This window comes from Hemiscyllium ocellatum, chromosome 11 (assembly GCF_020745735.1).
Source record: "Hemiscyllium ocellatum isolate sHemOce1 chromosome 11, sHemOce1.pat.X.cur, whole genome shotgun sequence".
Classification (NCBI taxonomy): Eukaryota; Metazoa; Chordata; class Chondrichthyes; order Orectolobiformes; family Hemiscylliidae; genus Hemiscyllium; species Hemiscyllium ocellatum.
In genome coordinates this window covers 46,323,706-46,337,644 of record NC_083411.1, presented here as the reverse complement: position 1 = coordinate 46,337,644, position 13,939 = coordinate 46,323,706, and the positions used below count along the sequence as shown (strand labels likewise).

General features: G+C 42.8%; 1 protein-coding gene across 1 annotated transcript in view; it reads left to right on the top strand.

Moving 5' to 3' along the window:
• LOC132820192 (sodium- and chloride-dependent neutral and basic amino acid transporter B(0+)-like) overlaps positions 1-13,939 on the top strand; it is a 114,156-nt gene that overhangs the window by 21,986 nt on the left and 78,231 nt on the right. Inside the window, exons 5-7 of the mRNA XM_060832161.1 lie at positions 8,054-8,192; positions 8,660-8,792; positions 9,889-10,029. Coding sequence (XP_060688144.1) covers positions 8,054-8,192; positions 8,660-8,792; positions 9,889-10,029 — 413 coding nt within the window. The remainder of the gene's footprint in view (positions 1-8,053; positions 8,193-8,659; positions 8,793-9,888; positions 10,030-13,939) is intronic.

The window sequence follows — 13,939 nt, the reverse complement described above, 5'->3', positions numbered from 1 at the left end:
GGAAGTTTAACAGAAATAAAGAGTACTGGGCTAATGGTAAAATTCTTGGCAGTGTAGATGAACAGAGAGATCTTGGTGTCCATGTACATAGATCCCTGAAAGTTGCCACCCAGGGTTGATAGGGTTGTTAAGAAGGCATACTGTGTGTTCGCTTTTATTAGTAGAGGGATTGAGTTTCGGAGCCACAAGGTCATGCTGCAGATGGTGCGGCCACACTTGGAGTATTGCATGCAGTCTGCCTACTGCATTATTGGAAAGATGTGGAAGCATTGGAGAGGGTTCAGAGGATATTTACTAGGAAGTTGCCTGGTATGGATGGAAGGTCTTATGAGGAAAGGCTGAGGGACATGAGGCTGTTTTTGTTAGAGAGAACAAGGTTGAGAGGTGACTTAATAGAGACATATAAGATAATCAGAGGATGAGATAGGGTGAACAGTGCGAGCCTATTTCCTCGGATGGTGATAGCTAGCATAAAAGGACATAGCTTTACATTGAGGGGTGATAGATTTACGACAGATGTCAAAGGTAGTTTCTTTACTAAGAAAGTCGTAGGGGTATGGAATGCCCTGCCTGCAATAGTAGTAGACTTGCCAAATTTAAGGGCATTTCAATTGTCATTGGATAGACATATAGATGAAAATGGATAGTATTGGATAAATAGGCTTCAGATTGGTTCCACAGGTTGGTGCAAAATCAAAGGCCGAAGGGCCTGTACTGCGCTATAACGTTCTACGTTCTATGTTCAACATGACCCTAAATGAAATTAATACTTTCTACCTGCCCTTCATTCATATCTCTCCAATCCTTTCATATTCATGTATGTATCTAAAGGTACCTTAAGTGTTTATTATATCTGCCTCCATCATCACCTCTGGCAGACTCCTACCACTCTCTGTGTAAAAGCTTTGCTGCTCCTGTCCTCTTTGAAGTTTTTCCCCTCTCACCATAAATGTATGCTCCCCAGTGCTAGACATTTCAACTCTGGGAAAAACATTCTGACCATCAATCCTATCTATGCATCTCATAATTGGACAGGCTTCTATCAAGTCTCCCTCAGACTCTGCTACTCCAGAGAAAACCACCCAAGTTTTTCTAGCCTCCCCTCATAGCTTACACCCACCAATCCAGGCAGCTTCATGGTAAACCTTTTCTGCACCCTCTCCAAAGCATCCACATCCTTCTCGTAATGTAGCGACCAGAATTGAACATAATGGTTCCAACTAAGTTCAAGACAAACCAAAGTCTTATAAATCTGCACATGGCATCCTGACTCTTGTACTCAGTTCCCCAACCAATAAAAGCAAGCATATGCTTTCTTTGCCACCCTACCAACTTATGTGGCCAATTTCAGGGAGCTATGCACTTGAACTCCAAGATCCCTCTGTACATCAAGATCCCTGTTGATCAGGGCCCTGCCATTAACTGAATACTTTTCCTTAATATTTGATTTCCCAAAGTGCAGCATTTCACACTTATATTCAATCACTCGTGGGTAAAACTCCATCTGCCATTTTTCTGCCCACATCTTCAAATGATCAATATCCTGCTGTATCCTTTGACAACCTTCTATACTATCCACAACTTCATTGATCATTGTGTTTTCTGCAAACTTACTAACCCACCTATCTCCATTTTCATCCAAGTTATTTATATGTATCACAAACAGCAGAGGTCCTAGTACAGATCCCCATGGAACACCACGGGTCACGGCCCTCCAGCCAGAAAACACTCTTCCTCCGCTGCCCTCTGCCTTTTATGGGCAAGCCAATTCTGAATTCATGCAGCCAAGACACCATGAATCTCATGCATCTTAACCATGAGGGACCTTATCAAAAGCCTCACTAAAATCCATATCGACAGCATCACTGGTCTACCCTCATCATCAGCTTTTTCACCTCCTCGAAAAACCCAATCAAGTAAGTAAGAAATGGCCTGACCTGCACAAAGCACGCTGACTGTCCCCAATTAGTTCATGCTTTTCCAAATGCACATAAATCCTATCCCAAAGAATTCTCTCCAATAACTTCTCAACCACTGATGTGAGACACATCGATCTATAGTTTCCTGGATTATCTCTAATTCCCTTCTTGAACAGAGGAACAACATTAGCTTCTCGCCAGTCCTCCCAGACTTCTCCAGTGGTTAACGAGGACACGAAGATCTTGGTCAAGGCCTCAGCAATCTTCTCTCTTGCCTCTATCAATAACCTTTGGGTATCTATCATCGGGTCCTGGGGACTTCCCCACCTTAATGCTCTTCAAGAGACCCAAAACCACTTCTTTCTTGATCTGAAAATTCCCTAGCATATTTGCATGCTCCACACTAATCTCACTATCCTCTATATCCTCATCCTGTGGGATAGTGATGCATTTAGGATCGCGTGAACATCCTCTGCCTCCAAGCACAAATTCCTTCGTTTATCCTTGAATGGTCTTACCTTCTCCCTAGTTATCCTTTCTTTTTTAATGGATCTATAGAATGCCTTGGGATTCTCTTTAATTCTACTTCCCAAGGCCATGTCATGGCCCCTTCTTGCTTCCCTAATTCCCTACTTGAGTTCTTTCCTGCTTTTTTTTTCTATTCGTCACAGCCCTAACCAATTTTAGTTTCCTAAACCTTACGTAAGCTGCTTTTTTTCTTTTGACTAAATTCACAACTTCCTCATTATCTGAGGGTCCCTTACCTTGCTTTCCCTGTCCTTCCTCCTTACTGGAACCTACCGGTCCTGAATTCTGTTCAGTAGATCCTTAAGCAACTCCCACGTGTCAAAGGTGGACTTGCCCGCATAACAGCTCCTCCCAATTAATACGCTTTAGCTCCTGCCTAATACTGATGTAATTTTCCCTCCCCCAATTCAACACCTTCCTGCAAAGTCCTAACGTATCCTTGTTCATAGTTATCTTCAAAGCTAAGGAGTTGTGATCACTGTTTCCAAACTGCTGTCCCACTGAAAGATCAGCCACATGGCCAGGCTCATTAACGAACACAAGGTCCAGTGTAGCCCCACCTCTCGTTGAACTTTCCACATACTGTTTCAAGAAATTCTTTTGGATGCACTTAACAAATTCTGCCCCATCTAAGCCTCTTGCTGTAAGAGAGTCCTAGTCAATAATCGAAAGTTAAAGTCACGCACTATGACAACTCCGTTTTTAATGACATCTTTCCATAATCTGCCTACATATTTGTTCCTCAATGCCTCAGTGACTGTTGGGGTATCTACATAATCCTATCAGAATGATTACATCCATTTTATTTTTGAGCTCTGCCCATATTGTCTCAGTGGGTGAGCCCTTCAGTACGTCCTCTCTGATGTAATATTCTCCCTGATTAGTAATTTCTCCATCTCTTTCACCCTCCTCTCTATCTTCTTTCAAACAACAAAATCCTGGAAAGTCGAGCAGTCAGTCCTGTCCCTCTCTCAACCAAGCTCTGCAATGGCCACAACATTATAGCCCTATGTTCCTGATCCAGGCCCTCAGCTCATCTGCCTTACCTACAATAATCCTTGTGTTGAAATGAACACACTTCAGCCCATTAATACCATCATGTTCATTTACCTGCCTGTCCTTCCTTTCTGACTTACCAGTCCTAACATGTACCTTCCCCTCAACCCTCCACTTGCTGACCTGTTGCTCTGTCTACAAGATGCAGAAATTCACCCAAGATCCTGAGACAGCACCTTCCAAACACCCAACCACTTTCATCTACAGGGCCAACGGAACACCACTACCAGCAAGCTCCCCTCCAAGTCACTCACCATCCCGACTTGGAAATATGTCACTGGGACAAAATCATCATATTCCGTTCCTAAGGGCATTCTGTGTCTACCTTCAGCAGCGGATCAAGAAGCCAGCTCACCGCCACCTTCAAGGGCAACTAGGGACGGGCAATAAATGCTGGTGCCGTCAGCCATGCACACATCTCATGTGTGGGTAAGGAAAGATCTACACCAGTCCTACCCATCTTGCACACTTTAAAATGGAGCAGAGTTGCAATATCTTCATTTCCAGGTATCAAGGATTTTGATTTAACTTTCTGAGCTATCATATTTTCGAAGGAGCTCTTTTGAAGCAACATCTGTTTCTTTTTTCCCCGTGGTGGCCCAACCCGTTTTGTGTACTACAAAATGAAGCTCTGGAACAGTCTTTCATTCTGCTCTGTGAGGAAAAATTCAATAGTTCTTTTTAATTTGAATCTGGAATACAATCATAACTAGATCTGAAATGAGATTAGGTGGAGGCGAACAGATAATATTGAAGTAGGTACTAACCACTTCCTGCATCCATGATGAAAACCTTCTCCAAATCTCAGAAAAATGGGAAGCTAGGAGCTGTTGCTTGGTTTGATTACTGTGCAAGCAATAAAGCATTGAGAATCAAAGGTTTCAAGGGCAATCTCCTCAACGGGGTGCACTGACAAGTTTGGAAAAATCTTTTTAAGTTCCTTAGATGCTTAATATGTAAATTATTTGTGCCACAGTGAGGTTGTGTTACAATTGTTCATCATTCCGTCATAGCTTGCTGTGTTGCAATTGTTGCAATGGGTTGGTGCCTTCAAACTGGATACCCTAACCTACACTGAGGCATGTTTTATAGTGGAATCATCCTTTGAATTGAGATCACAGGTTATAGCAGCATCATGTGCTATTTCTCTGGGCTTTCCTTTGTTTGTTCAAGTTCTTTAGATTAGATTACTTACAGTGTGGTAACAGGCCCTTCGGCCCAACAAGTCCACACCGCCCCGCCAAAGCGCAACCCACCCATACCCTACATTTACCCCTTACCTAACACTACGGGCAATTTAGCATGGCCAATTCACCTGACCTGCACATCTTTGGACTGTGGGAGGAAACCGGAGCACCTGGACGAAACCCACGCAGACACGAGGAGAACGTGCAAACTCCACACAGTCAGTCGCCTGTGGAATTGAACCCGGGTCTCTAGCGCTGTGAGGCAGCAGTGCTAACCACTTGCCACCATGCTGCCCTATTCTATTGAATGACACGGAAACTCTGAGAGATTAGAGAGGATGGTAACATTGTGGTACTGATTCTGGGTCGATAATACAGATGCTCAGATTAGTTCTGCAGGGACCACTGCCCAAATGCCCCTTCAAACAAATACACAAGTTAAATTCAGACTAACAAATCTCAGGACAGAAATAGTTTGACTTGATAATTGCCATTAAAATCATCAGGTTCACTATTGTCCTTCATCAATAGTATGATTTTCTATATGTTAGCCGATGCATAAGATTCAATTTGGAGCCGCATGTCGGCTGGCCCAGAATGCCAGATTTCCTCTCAGTGTTGAGTGTCCCAGATGTCAAAAGGCACTGTCCTTTTAAAGTAGCTACATGACATCCAACAGATGTCCACGCTTCAGGCTCTCTGTCTTTATTCCTGATGAAGGGCTTTTGCCCAAAACATCGATTTTACTGCTCCTTGGATGCTGCCTGACTTGCTGTGCTCTTCCAGCACCACTAATCCAGAATCCAACAGATGGAGTTTAATTCAGATAAATGGCAGGTGCTGCATTTTGGGAAAGCAAATTTTAGCAGGACTTATACACTTAATGATAAGGTCCTAGGGAATTTTGCTGAACAAAGAGACCTGGGAGTTCAGGTTCATAGCTCCTTAAAAGTGGAGTCGCAGGTAGATAGGATAGTGAAGAAGGTGTTCCTGCTTTCCTTTATTGTTCAGAGTATTGAATACAGGAGTTGGGAGGTCATGTTGTAGCTGTACAGGACATTTGTTAGACCACTGTTGGAATATTGTGTGCAATTCTGGTCTCCTTCCTATCGAAACAGGTTATGTAACCTGAAAGGGTTCAGAAAAGATTTACAAGGATGATGCCAGGGTTGGAGGATTTGAGCTATCGGGTGAGGCTGAACAGGCTGGGACTGTTTTCCCTGGAGCATTGGAGACTGAGGGGTGACCTCATAGAGGTTTACCAAATTATGAGGGGCATGGATAGGATAAATAGACAAAGTCTTTTCCCTGGGGAGAGGGAATCCAGAACTAGAGGGCATAGGTTTATGGTGAGAGGGAAGATATAAAAGAGACCTACGGGGCAACGTTTTCACACAGAGGGTGGTACGTGTATAGGATGAGCTGCTAGAGGAAGTGGTGGAGACTAGTACAATTGCAACATTTAAAAGATATTTGGATGGGTATATGAGTAGAAAGGGTTTGGAGGGATATGAGCCAGGTGCTGGCAGGTGAGGCTAGATTAGGTTGGGATATCTGGTCGGCATGGATGGATTGGACCAAAGGGTCTGTTTCTGTGCTGTGCGTCAAATGACTCTATATGAAGCTGTAGTAAACAAAAAGGTCTCAATCTTACTCTGTACCTCAGCAGACAATTAGACTGATAGCCAACTAATCAGTTGGTCATTCAGCCAGCTAATTACCTATAAGAGAAAATGAGGACTGCAGATGTCAGAAAGTCACAATCGAAAAGTGTTGTGCTGGAAAAGTGCTGCAGGACACATATACCATGTAACAAAAATGAAAATTTGGGTTTTTAATTGAGTCGGATATCTGAAAATTTATTGGCAACTAACAATAGAACTGATATAATGTCTTGGACCTGCGTATAGTCCTGGTTATTTACTTAATTATATTATAGATATTTTGAATCAACTTGCTCAGAGTTACTATGAAACACATCTAGAGGTGAACATGAACCTAGACTTCCAAGGATAGAAATAAGGACATTATCACTACACCACAATAGCCCTTACTAGTACAGTACATGTGTAATTGGCTCAGATGAAAAGTGTCGCTCTGGAAAAGCACAGCAGGTCAGCCAACATCCTTAGAGGAACAGGAGAGTCAATATTTCAGGCATAAGCCTTTTATCAGGAATGTGGATTAGGAAGCTGGGGGCTGGGAAGACTGTGGGTGGGGAGGGAAGGTAGCTGGGAAGGAGATAGGTGGATGCAGGTAGGGCATAATTGGCATAGGTTGGTGGACTGGGTGTAATGGATAGGTGGGAAGGAAGATTGACAGGTAGGAGAGATCAGGTCAAGAGGGCAGTGCTGAGTGAAGGGTTGGATATGGGATGAGGTGGGGAGAGGAGAGATTTGGAAACTAGTGAAGTCAATGTTGATGCCATATGGATAAAGTGTCCCAAGGTGGAAGATGAGGTGATCTTCCTCCAATTAGTGGGTGGCTTTGATTTGTCAGTGGAGGAGGCCCAGGAATTTGCATGTCCTTGGGGAGTTGAGATGGGTGGCCACAGGGTGGTGGGGTTGTTTGGTATGTGTGTCCTGCTGTGCTTTTCCAGCACCACACTTTTCAATTCTGACTCTCCAACATCTGTAGTCCTCACTTTCTCACTTGTGTAATTAGCTGGCTGGCTGACTGACTGACTGATTATTTGCTAATCAGTCTGATTGTTGAGGTACAGAATAAGATTGAGACCTTTTTGTTTACTCCAGCTTCGTATGTTGGATGTCACAAAGCTGCCTTAAAAGTACAGTGCCTTTTGACATCTGGGACACTCAATACTGAGAGGAAATCTGGCATTCTGAATTGAATCTTATGCCCTCTGAAATATATGAGCAAGCCACTCTATTGTATTAAACCACTATAGAAAGAAAACACTATGGTAGAACTTACTCACATTGGACTACAGCAATTCAAAAAGGCAATGCAGCAACAGCTTCTCAAGATGGAGTCGAGAAGCAAAACAAATGAGAGTCCTATTGTTAGTGCTCACACCTAACGCTAATAATAATGAAAAAAGCCACCCATAATTTATTCATTTCTGTGAAAAGCAGCTCATTGCAGAAACTGCAATCTAATGCCTCTGTTTAGTTTTGTGATTTGTCACATTGAAAAATTTGTTAAATAACACCCATTATTGCAGCAAACAGAGAGCCAAACTGTGCTGGAATGTGCAGGCTGTACAGTGTTCTGCAGTAGTGTAATCTCGCTCGTGTATTCTAAATATAAGACTTGTTCAGGCAGAGTGAAACAGTGACCATGAGAGATAAGAGCAGCATTCCCAAAGAATAGTAATTCAAACATACATTTCACACTTTCTAGATCCACTCTGCAATTTCACTCTGGATGGTGGATCTTTTGAAATCGTTAATACAACATGGCTGCAGGCAAACAATGAAACTTGTCCAAATGGATCAGAAATCTCCATTCCTCACCAGGGTCCGAGTGAGCAATACTGGGAGTAAGTACATTGCTGCAGGGAGCTGCACCTATAACCTGCACAGCTGGGCCAGTAACTCCTCTTGGGAAGGGTAGTAGAACCTGTTTAATGACTGAATCAGTCTAGCTCAAGAGACATAAAAATATCATATCTCCCAGAAAATAGCATGATAAAAACAGAGGACCTTTTCTAAAGGAGATAGCACTGAGAATGTGAAGGTAACTGGAATGCTTGCAGCAAACACCAGTGGTACGTTTAAAGGGAAACTTGAAATAAGAAAGAGAAATGAAGATATTGATGAAAGAGTTTGGTGCAAAGAGTCAAGTTCAATGGATCCTGTGTTGTAAATTCTATGTAACCTATGAAAGCAGAATTATTGCTCTTTAATATGAAATTTACAAATTTACTAGAAATTTACAAATGAAAGCATATATGTCTAAATATTCGTCTGCACAGTACCTAATAATGATGGCTGACATTTTCTTCAGTAAAGTGGTTTTACGCCGTTCCAGTTCAATGGATGAGACTGGGGAGATAGTCTGGTATTTAGCCCTCTGTCTGCTTCTGGCCTGGCTGATAGTTGGGGCAGCATTATCGAAAGGAATCAAATCTTCAGGAAAGGTAAATGATTGGTGATGAATCGAGTTAAAACCAATGACAAAGCACAAACTTTCTGCAACAGTAAACCTAGAATTTATAAATTACTTGTGAAGGGGCTGATTTATCTCCCAGGTGATGTTAACAGTGTCACTTTGGGAAGTGGGAGATCGATAATTCATCAGCACTTTAGGCCTGAGGGAGATCTGAAGATCTTTCACCTGAGGGAAAGAACAGCAGTAATTCCCGCAAACTCCATTTTAAGGGTATAAGTCACTTAGACTCGAGGGCAATTTCCAATTGCTCTGGGAGATTGTACTATTTTGGGTGAAGTGATTGAGCAGATGATAGTCATGAGTCTGAAGTATACAGGGAGACAGATGTCTCTGTCTCCCTGGCTGTTAGTTGAGATGAAGGGGGTTGAAAGGGGCTAGCCTGTTAGAGTTAGGTCTAGAATCCATACAGTGTAGAAAGAGGCCTGTCAGCCCAGCAAGTCCAAACCGACCCTCCGAAGAGCACCCCACCCAGACCCATTCTCCTACCTTATTATTCTACATTTCCCACAAACCACGGCACCTAACCTACACATCCCTGGACACTATGAGCAATTTGGCATGGCCAATTCACCTAATCTGCATATATTTGGACTGTGGGGGGAAACCAAAGCACCCAGAAGAAACCCATGCAGACACAGGGAGATAGTGCAAAGTCCACACGGACAGTTGCCCGAGGCTAGAATCTAACTTGGGCCCCAGCACTGTGAGGTGGCCCATGGCAGGGAACCCTGTTTGGTTAGGTGCTTGGCATGGTCCACTCTCTTGGCCTATCCAATACCAGCACAGCAAGATCAGATCCTCAAATACAAAATTGTTGACAATTTCATGCCTTGAAGTGGCCCACTGGCAAACAGATCATGTAATGCCACTGATGTAGCCCTTATAGGTGCAGTGAGAGAAGGGAGGGAAGGTGAGAAGTTGGCCAATTTAACCCCTTACACTGTCCCCCGCCCCCTCAATGAAATCAACCACAATTCGGTTAATTTACCATTTAATTGGATTTAATATTGTCAATGCCTCACCAACCATACAGGGAAATCTAACAAGTTTCTCTCTGCACTCAGGTGGTTTATTTCACTGCGACATTCCCTTATGTGGTTCTGACCATTCTCCTAATTCGAGGGATTACCCTGGAGGGAGCTTCTAAAGGAATTGAATTCTACATCGGAAGCCAATCAAACTTCTCCAGGCTGGCTGATGCTGAGGTAAACATCTTCTAGGAGAAAGTGAGGACTGCAGATGCTGGAGATCAGAGCTGAAAATGTGTTGCTGGAAAAGCGCAGTAGGTCAGGCAGCATCCAAGGAGCAGGAGAATCGACGTTTTGGACATGAGCCTGAAGGACTCATACCCGAAACGTCGATTCTCCTGCTCCTTGGATGCTGCCTGACCCGCTACACTTTTCCAGCAACACATTTTCAGCTCTGATGCTGAGGTAAGCCACACCAGAATAATCTTTAGGATTTCAACTGAAAGACATGTTACTTTTGAAGTGTTTACTCAAAAAGAGAGAAACGAATTCCATTCTTTGTATTTCCTCCTATAAAAATGTTGCTTCTGCAAAAGCAGCAGTCCATGGCAGGGAACCCTGTTTGGCTGGGTGCTTGGCATGGTCTTCTCCCTTGGCCTATCCAATACCAGCACAGCAGGATCAATCGAGTGCTCTTATAGAATTCCAAAGTGTTAATTTGTGACTTTTGACACCATGGTTTTGGCTGACAGACAGTGCTGCCTCTAATTTTCTTACCTAAGCGAATCCCTGAGGCCTGTGTATGGCAGTGACTTCTAGAACCTCCCAGATGGCCTTGTCGATGCTGATCACCATGTGAGGATCATTAGTCCCATGCAGATTTGAGGGAATGTTGCTGACAGGGAGTTAGAGCTGTGAATGAATGCTAAACAATTAAATTAGATTGGAATCAAGAGAGGATGGATTAATTGGGTTGTTTAAAAAAATCTTGCAGAACAGGTCATTTGGCCTACTGTTCTGTGCTACTGATGATGCTTCACTCAAACTTCCTCCCAACACCCCCATTCCCAATTAACTCTGACATTAGTACCTCATACTTCCATCTCTATCAAGTGAAGTCTAGTCCCCTCTGAAATGTGCATACTATTCAAGAATTACTCTAAAATAGATGTGCCACTGAAGCTTTTTGTCTTGTCCTGCTCAGGACAGAATCACAAGATTTCTAAAGCTTCAAGGGAATAATAATTTATACTGTATTAGAAGAAAATGATTGTTTGGCAAGTCAATCTGATTAGTTAAAGTATTGCCATGGAGCATGCATGATGACACTATTGTCCTTGAGATGTTCTTTGTGCTTCCAGAAGACAGAGTCTTCAGATGAATATATGGAACCTCTAGCAATCAAAGATATTACTGTATTGTGAGACTGGCTGATAATCTTTTACTGCACGTTAAAGTTGTTCTTGGAATACTCAAGATTATTTGCTGTTTAATATGAGTCACCAATCATTGTGGGGTGCAGCCTATGCAACTGCTATCACATTGGCACTGAAACAAAGCACTTTTCTCATTTGTTATGGAAGGTAGCATGTTCAGCTTATCGTCAGTATTCTGTTAGTTAAAAATACCACTCATGGTGATATTGCGTTAAGAAATAGGAATGGAAGTAAGACCATTGGCTCATTGAGTCCACTCTGCCATTCAATCATGGAGGATGGACATTTCAATGCCACTTACCCGCATTCTCCCCGTATCCCTTGATGGTCTCAGGGGTCGCCTCTACTTCCTTGAAAGAAGGCCTGAATTGTCCCCATCGACCAGCACCCACCTCCATCTGGTCGAGCTAGTCCTCACTCTGAGCAACTTCTCTTTTAAATCTTCTCATTTTCTTCAGGTCGAATGGAAAGCCATGAGTCTCTGCATGAGCCCCAGTTATGTCTGTCTCTTTGTGGGGAATGTGAAACAATCCTTGTTCCAGTCCAATTCTGGCCTCCACCTACAGCTCTTTCTCCAGTATATCAATTACATCATCGATGCTGCTTCCCCCTCTTGTCCAGAATTGGAAGGCTTTATCAATGTCACTTCAAATTTCCACCCTACTGTCTCCTGGGCCTGGTCCACCTCTAAAGCGTCCCTTCCCTTCCTTGATATTGCCGGTTCCATTTCTTGGGATAGGCTGGACATTAATATCCGCTACAAACCCACTGACTGTGACAGTTAGCTTGACTATACATTCTAACACCTGCTTCCTGTAAAAACTTTATTTCATTTGCCCAGTTCCTCCGTCTTCATTGCATCTGTTCTGTTATAACTTCACATATGCTGCTATTACACACAACCCTATGTCAGCTTCTGATAGTCCCCATTACCAGCTAGTAATTTTCCTCGGCTGACCATTATTCTGTCTGTCCAACTATTCTTCACTCCCTTCAGCTCTACCTCCCAACCGTTATTTACTCCTTCACCCCTCCCCTCCCACCCTATCTTCTGCATTAAAAAAAACAACTTTTTCATAGCTCCAATTGATTCTGAAGAAGGGTCACTGGACCCAAAATGTTAACTATTTTCCCTCCACAGATACTGCCAGACTTGCTGAGTTTTTCCTGTCTTTGTTGCCACTCATGGTGTCACTGTTAGCAACATGTGAAATAGCCATCTTCACCTGCTGGTCAAAGTTTTGAGCTATTTATACCTTCCAGACAATGTAGATTCAGTAGTTTTCAGCTTTGAAAATTCTAGTCTTCAGTGAATATATGAATAATCATCAGGCAGTGATCTAATTGACTGTCTACCACAATCCCACCTTCACTGGCCACAATAGATTAGATTCCCTACAATATGTAAACAGGCCATTTGGCCCAACAAGTTCACAGCAACCCTGTGAAGAGTAATCCACCCAGAACCGTTTCCCTCTGACTAATGCATCTAACACTATGGGCAATTTAACATGGCCAATTCACCTGACCTGCACATCTTTGGAGTGTGGGAGGAAACCCAGATAGACATGGGGAGAATGTGCAAACTCCACACAGACAGTCACCCAAGGCCCTAGTGCTGTGAGGCAGCAGTGCTAACCACTATGCCACCCCATACACTTTGGGATGCCTGTACCTCCAAAAGCTGTACGATTCACCTTATTGGTAAATTCATAGTTGGAACCTGAGCCATTTGCTCACTGTGTGAGCTAAAGAAGGGCACATCAAAGATATCCTACAGTATAATGGTCATTTTGATCAGATCATTGCTCAATCAATCAGCATCCTCTTCTGCAGAGAATTATTGCTCCATTTGAAATTGATCATTTTTACGTCCGATCTGATGAGTGCAAGGTGAATGAATGAACGAATAATTTTTATTGTCACATGTATTTGCGAAAATACAGCAAAAATATTTTGTTGCTACAATCCTGCACCATTTTGGATTACAACATGAATAAAAAGAAATTGCTTCAATACAGCCTCATCTTCTGTTGAATTGACAGAAACATATAAAGGCAGACAAATAAGAAATACTGTTCGACTTTACAATCCTTCTGGTCAAACATGGCTTCAGGTTTTCTTAAGCTCTCCAAGATTTCTGGAAGGTCTCCCAGTCTCCGGGCTGCAATAAATCCCCATTCCGGGTCCAGCCCATGCCCCAGGAGTTCCAGGAGATGTAGCTAGGGAATTGTGAATGGCACTGAGCAATGTGCAATCATCAGCAAATCTCCTCACCTTTCACATTATGGAACACCATTGAGGTAACAGCTTGCAAATGGTTGGGCTCACAACACTACTTTGAGGACTATCAAAACTTGGCATTTAATTGAATGGGATTTTGATACCCTTTAGTTTACCCTTTATTTTGTGATGAAAAGTCTCATCTTATTTTTGTTTAAAAAAAGAACTGGAATGTGAATATCTATTTACAGAATAATAGAATTATCAACTCTTTTTCAGACTTGAAGTGGAGAATCAAGTCAATATCAGAGGAAGAGGCAGGCAGGGAGACAAAATAGTGTTGAATGGAAATAGTGTTAACTAAAGGGAGATTCACTCAGTCAATTCACCATTGAGCTGTAGGACTAATGCATTTCATGTTCCTTATGCTCACGGTAGTTTTGTCCATTGAATGAAATCTCCCAGTGCTGATTAATTCACCTTTCTTT